This window comes from Acanthaster planci, linkage group LG10 (genome assembly GCF_054643075.1).
Source record: "Acanthaster planci isolate LZ-2023a linkage group LG10, COTS_SCS, whole genome shotgun sequence".
In the NCBI taxonomy this organism is placed as follows: domain Eukaryota; kingdom Metazoa; phylum Echinodermata; class Asteroidea; order Valvatida; family Acanthasteridae; genus Acanthaster; species Acanthaster planci.
The window spans coordinates 4,945,974-4,960,636 of NC_141786.1; the positions used below are offsets into that span (position 1 = coordinate 4,945,974).

The 14,663-nt window shown below is 42.2% G+C and overlaps 1 protein-coding gene across 6 annotated transcripts in view; it reads left to right on the forward strand.

Moving 5' to 3' along the window:
- LOC110982707 (uncharacterized) overlaps window positions 1-14,663 on the forward strand; it is a 65,760-nt gene that overhangs the window by 14,555 nt on the left and 36,542 nt on the right. For all 6 annotated transcript variants that reach the window (XR_015427024.1, XR_015427023.1, XM_087142904.1 and 3 more), the window contains exons 4-11: window positions 623-716; window positions 1,467-1,520; window positions 2,885-2,946; window positions 4,295-4,356; window positions 5,049-5,131; window positions 6,186-6,398; window positions 7,516-7,761; window positions 13,752-14,129. Coding sequence is in view for 4 of the 6 variants with exons in the window: in XM_087142904.1 (XP_086999030.1) it covers window positions 623-716; window positions 1,467-1,520; window positions 2,885-2,946; window positions 4,295-4,356; window positions 5,049-5,131; window positions 6,186-6,398; window positions 7,516-7,761; window positions 13,752-14,129 (1,192 nt within the window). In the remaining 2 variants the exon portion in view is untranslated. The remainder of the gene's footprint in view (window positions 1-622; window positions 717-1,466; window positions 1,521-2,884; window positions 2,947-4,294; window positions 4,357-5,048; window positions 5,132-6,185; window positions 6,399-7,515; window positions 7,762-13,751; window positions 14,130-14,663) is intronic.

Below are 14,663 nucleotides of genomic sequence, written 5' to 3' on the forward strand. Positions count from 1 at the left end.
TGTCCATTAAGTTTTTATAGCTGGTGTACATGTATATTACTGTATACTACCAGACTACCAGTACGTCTACCATACGTGTACATGTACTTGTAATGAAAGTTGTGAAAAGTACAAGTACACGTACATGTACTGATGCATGTACATGTAGATCAATATACCGGTACTTTACATTATTGTACGTGTACATGTAAAGGTTATAAATTTCCTGCTCTTGTTTTGTATTTCTCATTTCAAACCATACAGAATCTTGTGTACATGTACATGTAGGTCTACCCTACTACACTTTGAAATATATATACATGTACCGGTACATGTCCACGTACATGTACATGCACCGGTAGCAAACAACATGTAATGTATGTATTTTCCTCCTACCTGTTGATGCAGAGGCATTAGTTTGGATGCTGAAGAAAAATGCATCAGCAACTGACAAATGAAGCATGCAAACAAAGTGCCTTGTTTAGGGGACAAAAGTGTGTGGGCAAAATGGCAGCCCAGTTTGTGCATTGGACGTTGTGAAAAGTGGTTCGAATGCCATGTACAATTTTTCTCGTAAAGTTGTTGCAAATCTAACTCATATTTGGAGCATAATTAATGTTTGTTTCTTTTTTCTTGGTTGCAGAAAATGGTTAGAAGTAGAACCTATTGAAGTTGAGGAATTTGACAAAATAGATTTATTGAAAGATTTACTCCACCTGCTTTCCTCACAGATTTTAGTAAGTACCTATATTTTTGTTTAATCTTCTACATGTAATTACCGGTACATCAATCGAACACTTTGGGTGAGGGATTTAGGACATGCCTACAAAAGTACACGTAGGTGTGATTTGTCATATTCCAACGTGCATTAAAAAAGACCCCCTAAAAACAAAACGCTGCTTCACCGTGTCCCAAAGTACCGGTACAGTGTACACTGTACGTACATGTACGTATACGCCAGGTGCCACAGACTTGTCAAGACCTGCTCTGAATATGCCAGTGGACAAGTACTGTACTGCTCTTGGAAGTTAAAGGAAAATGACATTGAAACAAGCCCCCCCCCATTTTCTTGTGTCTTCATAGCAATTAGACAGTTAGATGAACACATGTACTGTAAAAGGAGCCAGTGAAGCCACTCCAGCCCAAGTTTTGGGGGAATTCCTGCAATCAGATGCTGAATAATCAAGAGCAAATGATACATGTACATTGTACATGTACCGTACGTGTGTTCAATTGTGTTTTTAGTACATTAACCAATTAACTTGTATACAGCTGGTATGCAATATCATTTTTGATCCTCTGCTATTGCGTTAGACAGGCTCGATCGTTGTTTGGAAATATTCGGATTCGTAGTGTAGAGTCATTTGATGTATGGAAAGTGAAATGAGCAATTGTACTGGTTCTTGTGTTGCTTGTAAATCTCTCTCGGAAGTCTGGACACGTTTGTTAATATGATGGATGAAATTTTCCAATTTTTTTTTTGTCAGACAAATGGGGTTGATTTTCCACGTTTCATGAATTTGGCGGTTAGTATGGATAAGGTGAGTTCATATACCGTACATGTATTATCACGACCCAAATACCGTGAAAAATGTGAAAAGAAAAAGGTAATCTTCCCTACCATGAAAGAGAGCCTTCATTTGTCCTGTAAATCTGGAGGCCGTTTTCGTATCCGGCTCATTAAACCAACTGCTCTCTTGCACAATGGTCCTTTCAATATACAGCCATTATCTGACGAAATGACTTTCCCCAATACATGTATTTTACTTTTGTATCCTGAATTTGGTTGTGAAACCAGTGGGAAAGTTCCGCTTGTAAAGGATAGCTGCAATGAATTTTCTTAGACTCAATTTTTCCGCAACTTTGTACTCTTCTTGAATGTTATTTTACACCCCCGTTTGGTTCAATGCTCTGAAAAAATGCACTTTTTAAACACTTGAAATTACCCATGCTTTCCTGGACAACTGGGGGTGCTGTTGATTTGATGTCATCCAGGGAAGACACAGTTCATTGCTCAGGTTTTTCCGTTACAATTTTGAACCCGGAATTTACACACGGAAAACTTTTCTGAGAAAAGTACGGTATTGGCACTCACTGTGCACATAATTAACAGTAATTCAGCAAAGAAAAGAAAATGTAGTGTCGCAAAATCTACAGATGCAGGGCTTTTTGTGTCCCGACCTAACATTCAGGCTTTCCTCTTGGGGCGATGTCGCAGTTATGCTGATAAATATTGAACTAGCACAGAAAGCAAATAGGCAGCAGAACGCCCTTTCAATTGTGAAGCAAAAGTTAAAAATAAGATTAACTCAGACACAACAGTGCTGTTTCAAGGTTTGTATTAAAACTAATTGATTGCAGCTACCCTTTCACAGGCATGAGTCTACCTCTTTTCTTTTTTTTTCATTTACGTGTACCTTCACTGGAGTTGTCCCTGAACTCAAACTGTGATGTGTGACCCACCCATGACTATCAGGTTCTCTCTTTCAAAGACGTTACACACATGTACATGTAGTTGTGGGTGCCTGAGCTTTTGATCCTAAAAAAATATCTGTAACTCTGAGCAACATGAAACAGTTTATATCAAGGTTTTTTCCGTCCTGTTTTAACAAATAACTTTATCAATTTGAACAGTGACAAAAATTACACATTGGGTTTGAAAATGACAGAGAACATTCAAAGCCTGTACTGTGCCTGCTTGAGCTCATAGTTGATAGTTTTATCTTTTTTTATGGGTGAAAATTACCTTCATAGGTAGACTGCTGAATTTGTTTGACCTACATATATTCAGCGTATCCTGTCTTTTGCAAAATTTGATTTCTGTGTCCAGAAAATCCATTGGAAAACCATTTTTTAGGTGCATTGATTTTCTATTGAATTGTGTCTCCTTTTTTTCAAATTGTAGCAAACTGATTTTGCTGTAGCCAGAGCATTGGCTGAAGAAGAAGTATCTTTTCAAAGACTTTGGTGAGTGTGGGACAAATGTTGACAATTCTGTTGTTTTTCCCCAGATAGCGGGAAGTCTCCTTTGAAACTTGTCACACCATTAAAGTTGACTCTGATAATATGCACTTGTACAGCTCCATATGAGGCCTGCTTTTCAAGTGAATCGTCTATCTCAATCGGTGATCCCAATGCTACCAGTAGGCGAGATCTGGTGATTTTTTTTCTAGTGAGCCAACTTCAGATCACTGATCTCGATCCGGACTCGGGTGAAACAAACAGACCGTATGTCCTTGTTGCTTGTACGGGTACCGGTACATAACTCCTTTTGACGCCACAGTCATGGTTGTCCGACAAGTACATGTAGATGTGTAGCTGCTGAGTCATGGCTGGCCGTCAGCACAAATTCTCAAAGTGACGTAAATGTCCCACACAGCTATCCAAACACCAGTTACTATAATAACACACGTACCACTACCGGTACGTAGACATAAATAGTAAATGAAAATACCGATACAACCCTATTCAAACGCAACGGGACATGCAGAGGACACTTTTGAATGAACTTGAGAAAAAAATTGAAACCAACCAGAAGGGGACTTTTTTTTAAACCTTACATGTAGCTGCCCATACAAGTTGTAGGCAAATGAGAAGTGGTCTACATGTATATTCACCCCTCACAAGGCACTGCATGGTTGATGGCCTTAGGTACATGTACATGTACATGTATCAACCTTGTAACCCCCTCAAAAATGCTTTTATCTGGCATTTCCTGGGCACGTAGTGTACATTGGTATCAACAAGACATACTTTCTGGGCCTCACAGAATCGGTGGATTTGGAATGATCTTGGTACATGTACAGGTACATCTGGGTCAATTGTAGTGGTTGTGCGGGGTAGCCATCTGCCCGGTTAGGGCTTTTATTACGGAGGGATACGCACAAAGGTCTACTCATGGAACAAACAAACACTGACCGGGATGATGGCTGCCTTGCATATATAACCTCCATACCGGTACCAAGGGTGTGGCTTGTCAGGATTTGCCCTGATTTTTCAAACAATCTCTTTACAAATCTGGAAAGTCCAGAGTGTACCAGTCAGTTTTTACGAAAAGTGGACGTAAAACTCAAGAAATGGGTAATTTCAGGGTGCTTTTTATAAGCAAACCCAGCTGTATAAGAACCTACGCTGCTGTGGCTCCTTCAATATCTCTGGTGACTATTTCACGAAATTTTCATGGTCCACTTGTAATCTCACCCCTGTAGCACAGTGTCAATTTATTTCATTGTAAAAAGGCCAGATATTTTATGATAAGTTGGCTAATTTTTTCATCTTTTTTTTCTCTTTTCCTTCTTGGTGATCGTTACTTCAGGGAACGGCATTCTCCTTCTACTGAGCAATCAAAGACAGCTCTTATGATGGTAGTCTACTCCTGTAAGTGAGCCTGTGAAAGTTTGGTGCTTTGATACATTGATGGGAAATATACGGCACATTTATATCAACGTGTACATTGTACATGTACATTTGTACTGTAAATGAACATGGCTGTGCACAATGTACGGTACATGTGTAGGTGTAATGATTTGATGAATATCTGAAGGAGCGGTTGCACAGAAAGTCTGAAAATATGCAATGGCATGCTAAAGTAAGCTTGCAGGTGATTTGTATGAGGATTTCCAAGCTGCTTGGCAGTCTTTACAAGTCAATCGTGAGTCCGTCATACTTCTTCTGGTTTCACTATAAGTCACAGGCTGGCCAAAGACAGAGCTGTTTGAAAGAGAGAGTTGCGACATGAGTGTCTCAATTATTGGAACCAAAATGGTGGATTATTTGTCAGTGCACAGCATGTGGACAATTAGCACAATACATGTAGATGTACATGTACATATACTGGTATGCTGCACTGCACAGATAATAAACAGCCATTTTGGTTCCTAAGTCAGAAGTTGGCACAACTTCTCTACACAGCTCTTGCTAAAGATATACAGCATTGCTTTCAACTGGTAATCCCCTGTTTACTTGTGAACTGAGTTGTGATTGTTTTTTTACATGATTGGTTTATTTCTTATTGCATTGAAAAAAAAATTAGCTCTCCTTAATTACTGGATAAATTCCCTGTTTTGCAGATGTTCAGTTTGCTTGCGACACGGTTAAAAGAAAGAAAGACCATCATTTTGAAATGACAATTTTATGTAAAGAAGACAGAGAGGTAGGTACAGTAGTACATATGAGAGATGCTTAGACTCTAGGTACCAGACCTTGTTGGTTCACTTGTATACGCTCTTTATCACTTGTATAGAATGCAGCAAACGCAGGTCGTGTGTCAAGTGTTATTTAGTTACTTTTCCATTGAGCCCCACATGTAGGAGTATTGGGATGCTAACCCTCACCTTCCTCAATCCTCCTAAAATCGCCTGAAGTATTTTGGAGGATTGAGGAGGATTGAGGATGAACGGCAAAAGTGCTTGGCTTATTGCAAAGGATGTCATGCATGAAGGTCATGGGTATGACCTTGTGTTGCTCTTGCTCAGTCATGCATGAATTCAGCCCGATATTTCTTTTGAGTCAACCGCACTGCTCAAGAATGCCATTTGCACTGCCTCAACATAATGACAGGAATTGCCGGAGATTTTGAAGGATTGAAGCCATAGGCACACCTCCAAGTGCCGGTAACATTTTCAAGAAACTTTGGAGGATTGAGGGAGAATCTAATCTTTTCACCCCCCAAATTGGAGGATTCTGGAGGATTGAGGAGGGTCCCCAGCAAAAAGGGCCTAGGGGGGTTAGTTAATGTCTGTTTCATGTGCAAATAATCGAGAGCAAATGTGGTCTTTGTTCAACTTTGGTACACCCTGTTGCTCAATCATGTCAACACTCTTCTGCTCAGTCCATTATTCTCCCGAGGCCCTTCTATATTCAGTTTGAAAGTTAATTTCTTTGTTTGTCTTTCCAGTTGATTTGTACGCACCTACATGTTGTCAGTTTTCCTACCTATACTTTGTTTTAGTTTGAAACGTAATATTCAGAACTGCTCCAACACACAATTATTTGCTTGCGTATGTATAAATCGTCTACGTGTAACAAGATTAAATTGCTTTCCAATTAACAACACCACGGCAGAGTTGAGATAACAGAAAGTATAAATGGTGTCTCGTAACTCGATAATGTGCAATAAATCCTTGACCTGTGTATATGAGGTACAGGTGGCAATCATCCATTACTTCGGCAGTTGATGCATGAATTTTTGCCTTTATGTGTCGCAGGAGGTGGAAGGCTATAAGAATAGGGGTAGTGAAGAACACAAGCATAAGCGTTACGGCAGAGCCATTAACCAATACAGCAAGGCCATCCGCAAGAGTCGCTACGATGAAATTCTTTACAGTAATCGTTGCACGTCTTTCCTCTGTGTGAAGAAATTTAAGCATGCCTTGGTTGACGCCAAGAGGGCTATCACTCTTAATCTCACATGGTCAAAGGTTAGTCTCTTGAATTTGAGATGAGAAAAAATTATTGGAAATCACGTTTGAGAAAAAATTGCCATGAACTTTCAACCTTTAAGTACATTCAAAACACTCCGTTTCAGGTACGTGTATACAGTGTCAAATGTTTGATTAACACTTGACCCAGTGTTGTAGTCAGGACCATCACAAGACCAGACACAAGACCAGCCACAAGACCAGACACAAGACTAGACACAAGACCAGACACAAGACCAGACACAAGACCAGACACAAGACCATCACAAGACCAGACACAAGACTAGACACAAGACCAGACACAAGACTAGACCCAAGACCAGCCACAAGACCAAACACAAGACCAGCTACAAGACCAGACACCAGTCCAGACACAAGACCATCACAAGACCTGACACAAGACCATTCACAAGACTAGTCACAAGTAACAGTGCGAACAATGTCAAAGGAATGCTTTTGTTGCAGTTCAGTTGAATTGCTTGTGGCTTGACAGGAGGTCTTGTGCTGGTCTTGTGCCTGTCTTGTGAACGTCTTCAGTGGTCTCGACTACAACATTGATATGAACATGGTCACAATCACGCTTGATGTACATGCACCAGTACTTCCATATATTTTTCTAATTGATTTCATTCGTTGTCCACCGCATACATACAGTGTGTCCGCAAGCATTTTTCCAGTGCAAGGGGTAAAATCAAATTTCCCCGAGGCCTAGTGTCAGACATTGTGAATTCATGTACATACATCTTTGCAGTACATAATGCATGCTAAGAATAAGCTTGTTTTTTATCGATTCCAGTATTATGATGCACTATAAACTTAAAGCGAAACATGTGTTTGTGTTGCTTACACCAAGCAAAAGAAAATACCCATTTAGTGATTGTGCATTTACATGTAGGATTTTTCTTTGGTTAGCGCTTGACACTTTCCACCATATAAAAGCATGTAAATGTATGCTCGTACATGTAGTAGCGTCAAAGCAAGACATAACATTTTCCATAGGTTGTTGCACAAACATGGAGTTTCCTTCACTTTGCTCTGAGACTTAGCGCTCTGTATGGTCAGAGCCACTGATGTGCTGTTCCCCTTCCCGACTCTCCCTCCCCCCCTCCCAACACAGGGCCACTATCGGTTCGCCCAGTCCCTCTTTGAGCTGGGCTACCAGAAGCGTGCTGTGTTGTCCAACTCCCATGCCATCGACTACTGCAAGAAGTATAACCCCGAAGACCCCTACATCAAGGACCTGGAGGTGCAGCAAGATTGGTTTGAGGTCAAGCAGACAGAGAGGGTCACCTTGGACGACGTGCCGGATCTGGTGGATCCGTCCAGCTCAGCATCGGAATTCAGTGACTCTGAATCGGATGAGGTGAGTCGCTCAAATCTGGGTCCACAAAGTCTCTTGTTTTGTTTTTAATATAAGCCTTTTGCGAGTTCAATTTGAATAAAATCTGGTACACTGAGTTCTTTAAAATCATATGAACATATGCAAGTTACATTCTCCGGACTAAAGACACTGTTGCTATACCTTGTGATTCGTGGCAAACTTTTGCTTATTTACATAAGACAGGCCATGCACCAATACACTGTTTTCAACGGATAAGAATAGCAGAAAGGAACCAGTCCATTCCAGAGGTGGTGATCGCTATGCAAAAGCTTGCCCCGAATCACGAGGCATAGCAACAGTGTCTTTAGTCTGCAGAATTTAAATGGTTGTGTTTATGTGCAATCAGGTATTAAACTTGGTGTACCAGATTTTTTTCCAATTTAATTCGCAAAAGGTTTAAGTTTGATGACCTTACCGGTACCCTGTCTCCCTTTCCAGTTTTGCTAGGATGCAACCTTAATCCGACATGGTATAAAATCCTCCAACTGTTTTCTATTGGATTCTGCCTCAGTCATTGTCAGTCCTCCAAAGTCCTCCATTTTTTAAAAATGTTTTTCTTAGAGGGATGACCACTACCTCATTCCTTCAAAATCATCTGGCAGCTCCTGTCGATGTACGGTATTTCGAGGTAGTGACATATCCTGGAACAGTGTGGGTGATTTCCATTCTAGTCTGGTCCAAATTTGATGCAAGGTGTGGCCCAAGGCCTTGACGCAGTGCGTCATTCATGCTCAGCCACATCTCTTTTGCCGTATAGCTGCAGTCTCAAAACCACTTGGAGGATGTTGGAAGTTATAGTCAATCAGTTCCTTTTTTGATCACTCACTCTGCAGGGGGATTTGTTTGTGTGCTTGTATTTTTCTTATGAAGATGAACAAAGAAATTGACTTTTGTGAAATGTGAACTTTGGCCTCTGGAACAGCGGTGCTCTACCAACTGAGCCATCCAGCCCTGTGTTGGCGACTCTTCCCCTTTGTCAATATCTCTGTTCAGGGGTGCTAGTCAGAAGCCGTAAAACATGAAACACCATACGTGTATAGCCAGGGATCCAGTCCCAAATACACGATGCAGCCTGGGAAGTGGTGAACGGGGATCACTCAGGAGGAGGAGCCACCAACGTACATGTAGGCTGGAAAGCCTAGTTGGTGGAGCACCGGAACAGCGCTCCAGAGGCTCAAATCACTCTCCAATCAATTTCTTTGTTCATCTTCATAATGACATTCAAGCGCCTATTCGGTTTCCCCATATGGTCTGTGGATGATTATATATTTCTTGTCAGTTTTAATCGACATTAGATGAAGCAGCAGATCTGTCTTGTGAATGTCAGAGAGAATGCTGTTTAGCTGTAACAGTGTCGATGTTTGCCTAACAGTGTGTGCTGCCCACCTGTACCGTACCTTTCAAATTGCAGACACTTGTTTGTGATTGTCCAGTTTATTTTGTGTGTGTGAGATGCTTATTAACATTTGGGGTAAAACTGTTTCGCTACACTGTCTGAAAAGAAGCTTTTAATTTCCCAGATTAATTTTCATCTGAAAGCTTCATATTTTGGACAAAGTGCTCGGCTGAGGTACATGTACTTTTCAAAGTACATGTACGTCTTTCCTAAATGTTTGTAACTATGACAACGCTTCCATGACTATGGGAATTTTGAGTCTCACTTTTTTGTGTAAATTCTCACCTGTGTGCATTTACACGTACCATCCAGTGCCAATGTTCTTCAGCTTTGTTTCTTCTTAACCAGTTCAGTGTGTGGTAGTTTAGTTTTATTCTCAAAAGGCCTTGGGGCTACTGCTTAGAAACCAGGGGCCATAGCCTAAGGTACATGTAGGCCTTGGGGTTGTTGCCTAGGGACTAGCTCCACGTAGTGGAGACAGCTTGTACTTGTTTAGGTTGGTGTTATTGCCAGGAGAAGATCCAATTAACCCTGACAACCCCGAATACTACCAAGTACTACAGTACTTAGTAGTAAAATGTAAGAGGACATGACCTTATCCCTAACCGCCCAAGGTTTGTTGGCCCAAACCTTCCCCATTCACACAAAGTTAAACACCCATATGGGACTTTGTTCACAGAGGCTGTTGGACTTTGTTTTTCTGAGGTACATGTATGCCAAACCCAATGCAAAAGCCAGCTGTGATGGGCCTACCAGACCTATCCCCACAGAATGAAACACTTTACTACTGCTTAATTCTGTGCGGTTTGGGGAAGGTTATGTTATTGTCCTCTGAAGTCATAAAATACAAAGACAGTGCTCTGGCAGTGCTCTGTGAATGCATGGCTTTGTTGTTCTCTGTACGAGTAGCAGTGGATGGTGCCCTAGCCAGAAGTAGTAATTTGTAGGGCTAGGTCCGTCAGGCTCAGACTAGTATTTAAAGCCAAATTTTATGCAGAACTGTTAGGTAAAGAACTTAAACGATGTATTAAAAAACTAAATGAGAATGACGTCTTGTTTGAAAAAGAGGATTAATTTCAGTTTCTTTTACTACCAGGTACATGTGCCAGTGTGATCAGGGAAAACTTGAATATGTCTTCACCATGTATGCGTTTTATCTGCTGACACTAAATCCAGATGCACCTGTTATTTTGTACCTGCACACATTTTCTTGTGTAGGGGATACATGCACTTTATGCCATTAGTGCAGTGTCCATTTCATCACTTATAGCAATAGCTACATGTACATGTATGTAAATTGCGCATTTGCGTCACTGAGAGTCTCATCTTTGGGTGTCGATTTCCAAATTGGTGTTGGAAACGGAGGAAGTGATAAATCAATAGAAATTAAGACTAAACACATGGATTGAATTTATGATTTCACAACCTGAGACCTAGTAATTTGAAAGAAAGAAAGGAAGAAAAACAGTGTGACCCTCATTAAGCGCTTTCAGTTTTTACCACGAAGTGAATTTGGTTTTGTGCTGAGTGAAAGTGGTCATTTCGTTACAAGGGCTGATAATCTCTGTGAAATGGCACGGCGGGGTTTCATTCTCTGCAAGCCAGTGAACAAGGTGAACTGGCCTTAGCCAGTCACTTGTGTTTCATACATGTACGGTAGACAGGCGGAGCAGTCATGGAGGATGTCTATATTAGCTACTGCTTTGTGGCGAACGAGGTGCTGTTGGTTTTGGACCAGGTCCTGATCCAGTTCTTCATTCCTGGCTGTTTGTGTTACCTCCTGTTTTGCTTGGTTTATTCCCAAGTCACCCCTGACGGTATCAAACATGGGGTAAGGCATTCTCTGCTCAGGTTTTCTTGAGTCTGAGGCACTCGGACCTATCAGTATTCATAGTAGTGATGATCCACGCCGGAAAAGGATGTTGCCCTGTTTTTCACAGCATTGATGACTTGTTTTGCCACGTACATGTTCCGTTGTTGTTTAGACTACATGTACCTGGTATCCTGTGTCGAAATACAGATGTTGCGGATACCAAAAATGTTATGGAGACAACTTTTTACTCCTGTAACCATGGTAACTAGTTTGGACTTTCCAAACAAAACAAAATAATTCCCTGAATGTACATATAGTCATCGAGGTTTTCTCACACGTTACATGCATTAAAGTACATGTACATGTACAGTAACGTTTCCTTGTCATCAAATATGCACTGGTAAATTTGCTTTTGTCAGTTACGGAAGTTGGTGGCAGGATTTGATTCCGATTTTTTCATCTGGTTTTGATTTTTGAAGCCGAATATCCCCCCCCCCCCGAAAAAAGTGGAAGCTGCCCCTGCAAGGAAAAAAAACAATTTTTTGTGTGTTTTTGCTCAGCCCAGTCTTTATATGCATTCCAGGAAAAACTTTCCTGTCTATATCACAAATACAAACACCGGTGATTCTGAAGGCGATTGCACAAACCCTACCCACACGTTGTACAGTATCTTATGAGGCACTAACCACAATAGCTCCATACCCGCTTCCCGAAGTTCCTGCATTGCAGCATTATTCCTCTTTGGCCTCGGCTTTGGGCAAAGGACACTGAGGTGCAGCGTGACTACCTTGTGCGTAGCTTTGTGTCTTGTGAAGAATGATCGTTAACTACAGGACTTTGCTACCAGAGATGGAATACCAAAGTTGCACATGTACATGTACTTTGCATTGGTGATGCGGTTTAGGGGTCACGATTGGAGGACGTACGGTACCGTCCTGTGAATATCTGTCACAGTTTTGTGCATTGCTTGTACATAACGTTTTTTTATATGTAAATACATGTATATTTTTGGGGTGCGTTTTATGCACTGTACCGGTACAATGCATTCGTGTGTTTCACATTGACGAACATAGAAATTGACGCCATTAACATAATACACTTGTGCGTTGTTTCCTGCCGTCAAAATCGCTCCAGTGCTTTTGACGGGTTTTGACGTGGACAAGGAAAGGCATCTTTACACATCAACTTCTGTGCACACTACTGGATGGCATATGTAGTGTTCTGTACTTGTTACTAAGTAAGATTTGAAGCTTTGCATGGTGGATGAAACATGAGAAGTGGGTCTGTGGGTACACCTAGAATCAATCTCTTTTGGACAAGGTGTGGTTCTTAAAGGAACCGGTGAGTATAAACTCGACGTTTTGGCCAGCGTGCTCTGGCCGTCCTTAGGAGAGTTTGCCGGACTGGACTGGATAGCTGGTTATAACTTTCCGGAAGCAGTGGAGCGTAGAACAGGATTCCTGGGTTGTGTGACTCATCGTGTGCGGTGTTGTGTGAAGGTGTTGGATCCTGGAATTGGTGGGAAATCTTGGGTTCGGGTCCAGGGGACCCTTACAGTACGCCAAGGGGAAGGGAGGGTGGCTTCGGGTAGGGAGAAGACCCTAATGCCTGGGTGTGGGGCATGGGTTTCGGGTGTAGGGGCCTCTACTGCCCGGGAGTGGGTGTCTGCTTCGGTGCTAGTACGGGGCGCCAATGTCTTGGGGTATGGTGTTGTGCCGGACTTTAGCATGAATCTTGGCAAAATGACTGACGATTATTAACATTTATAAAGTCCAAAGTTTGTGACAGACTGTGGTCGTCGTGTCTTGTCATTTAAAAAAAATTGGTATATTTGGCCAAATATGAACAAAAATTAAGACTGCATCTACGTGTAGCTCATAACAGAATAATGCCATCTACTGGTATCCATAGGGTTTTGTGTACAGTCTTCTAGATGTACCGTAGATGCCGTACGTATTGAAGTATACGCATGTACACACTGGTACTTCTTCTCACACTGAGTTTTCTGTAATGAGAAGAACTCCATGGCTAGCAGATTTTGAGTCCAGCCATCTGTGATGGACAGGTTGTAGGCCTACTACTCGTAGTACTTGTGGGGTCACTTTCACCAAGCTACCGGTATTGAGCCCAGAAAATTTGCTAAGAAGAAGGCACATATGCTAAGCAAAAATGGGCTACCAGGCCAAACGTCATGCAGTGTTGCTTAAGATAGGCTCCCCGCTCAATTTTGCTTTGAGCCACACTTTGTAAGGCAATATTGCCTGCTTAGAATCAACACCCTTTGTCTCGGTGTCATTCATCTATGGCTCTGAGTCCTAAACGATGAAAAGAGCGGGATTCTTTTGAGCTACAGAGTTATCGTCATATCCCTCAGGACACCATTGATTGAGAAGAAAACAAATGAATGGGTACTTGAAGCCTGTGGAGTTCCGAAAACTTTGCTGGCTGATGTTGCGGCCAGAGAATTGGCACACTTTATCTATGCCAGTGGGCATCGCTGGCTTCAGAAAACAATCATCCAAGGAATGATTGAGGGGAAACCCAAGAGAGGAAGACCTCCAGCAAGCTGGTTTGACGTGGCAAGATGATTACTGGAGCTGCCGTGGACCACATTCAGTGGCTTCTCTCATCCAAGCCATACTGCCGTGGAACATTGAAAGAGAGACATTCAAGTCCTTGCCTTATTAATAAACAATCTGCTGTGTACATGTATGATTTATTGTTGGCGGCACCTTTTCTGTGGCTTGTTGTCTTTGCTAACAGGAAACTAAACAGGAGGAGGGTCGGAAACGCAAGGTGGAGGGGGAGTTGACCAAACTGAGACTGAAGGAGCTGACGTCCCTCGACAACAACACAGGCTTGATCAAGATCCCTCGCAGCCTGGTCCTGCCCGACGACTCCTCACCGGGCCTGCGGGAGCGACGGGAGGAGGAGGACCGGAAGAAGCGGCTCCGGCGGGAGAGGAAGGAAAAGGAGGAGGCAGAGCGGCTGGCCAGGAAGGAGGCAGATCGGATGGCCAAGAAGGAGAAGGCAGAGAGGCAGAAGGAGGAAGAGGAGACCAGGAAGAGGGAGCGAGCCCAGGAGCAGGAGAGGAAGAGGAGGGCTGCAGATCAGAAGAGACAAGAAGAGGAACAGGCTAAGGTGAGATGCAGACTGAGAAGAGTTGACATTAATGTAGTTTCATTTATAAAATGCTTCACTATCAGATCAATAACGAAGATTAAGAATTAATTGCTGGTTATTGAAAATCTGTTATTACACTTAATGAGGAAAACTACATGTAAACCAATTTATATAACGGGTTTTGCCCTTACCCAACGTATATATTAATAAACACTGTACGCTCAGTGCTTGTCCGAGAGCTTGCGAAAAAAGTCACATGCTTACGCAGGTGGGACTCGAACCCACGACCTCCTGCTTACTAGTGCAGACGTCTTAACCACTCGACCACTGAGCTTGCCGGGGTCGGCTGGCCGGTCCGAGTCAGGTGAAGCAGCGGGTACCGCGAACTATTTTCAAGATGTCTTTTTTTTTTAGGTAAGAGCAAAACCCGTTATATAAATTAACATCTCCTCAACGCAAAAATACATCTTGAAACTACATGTAAACCAGTTATAAAAACGTACATGTTCATGTATCTTATGATGACCCAGATCCAAAATGCCGTATTTTAAA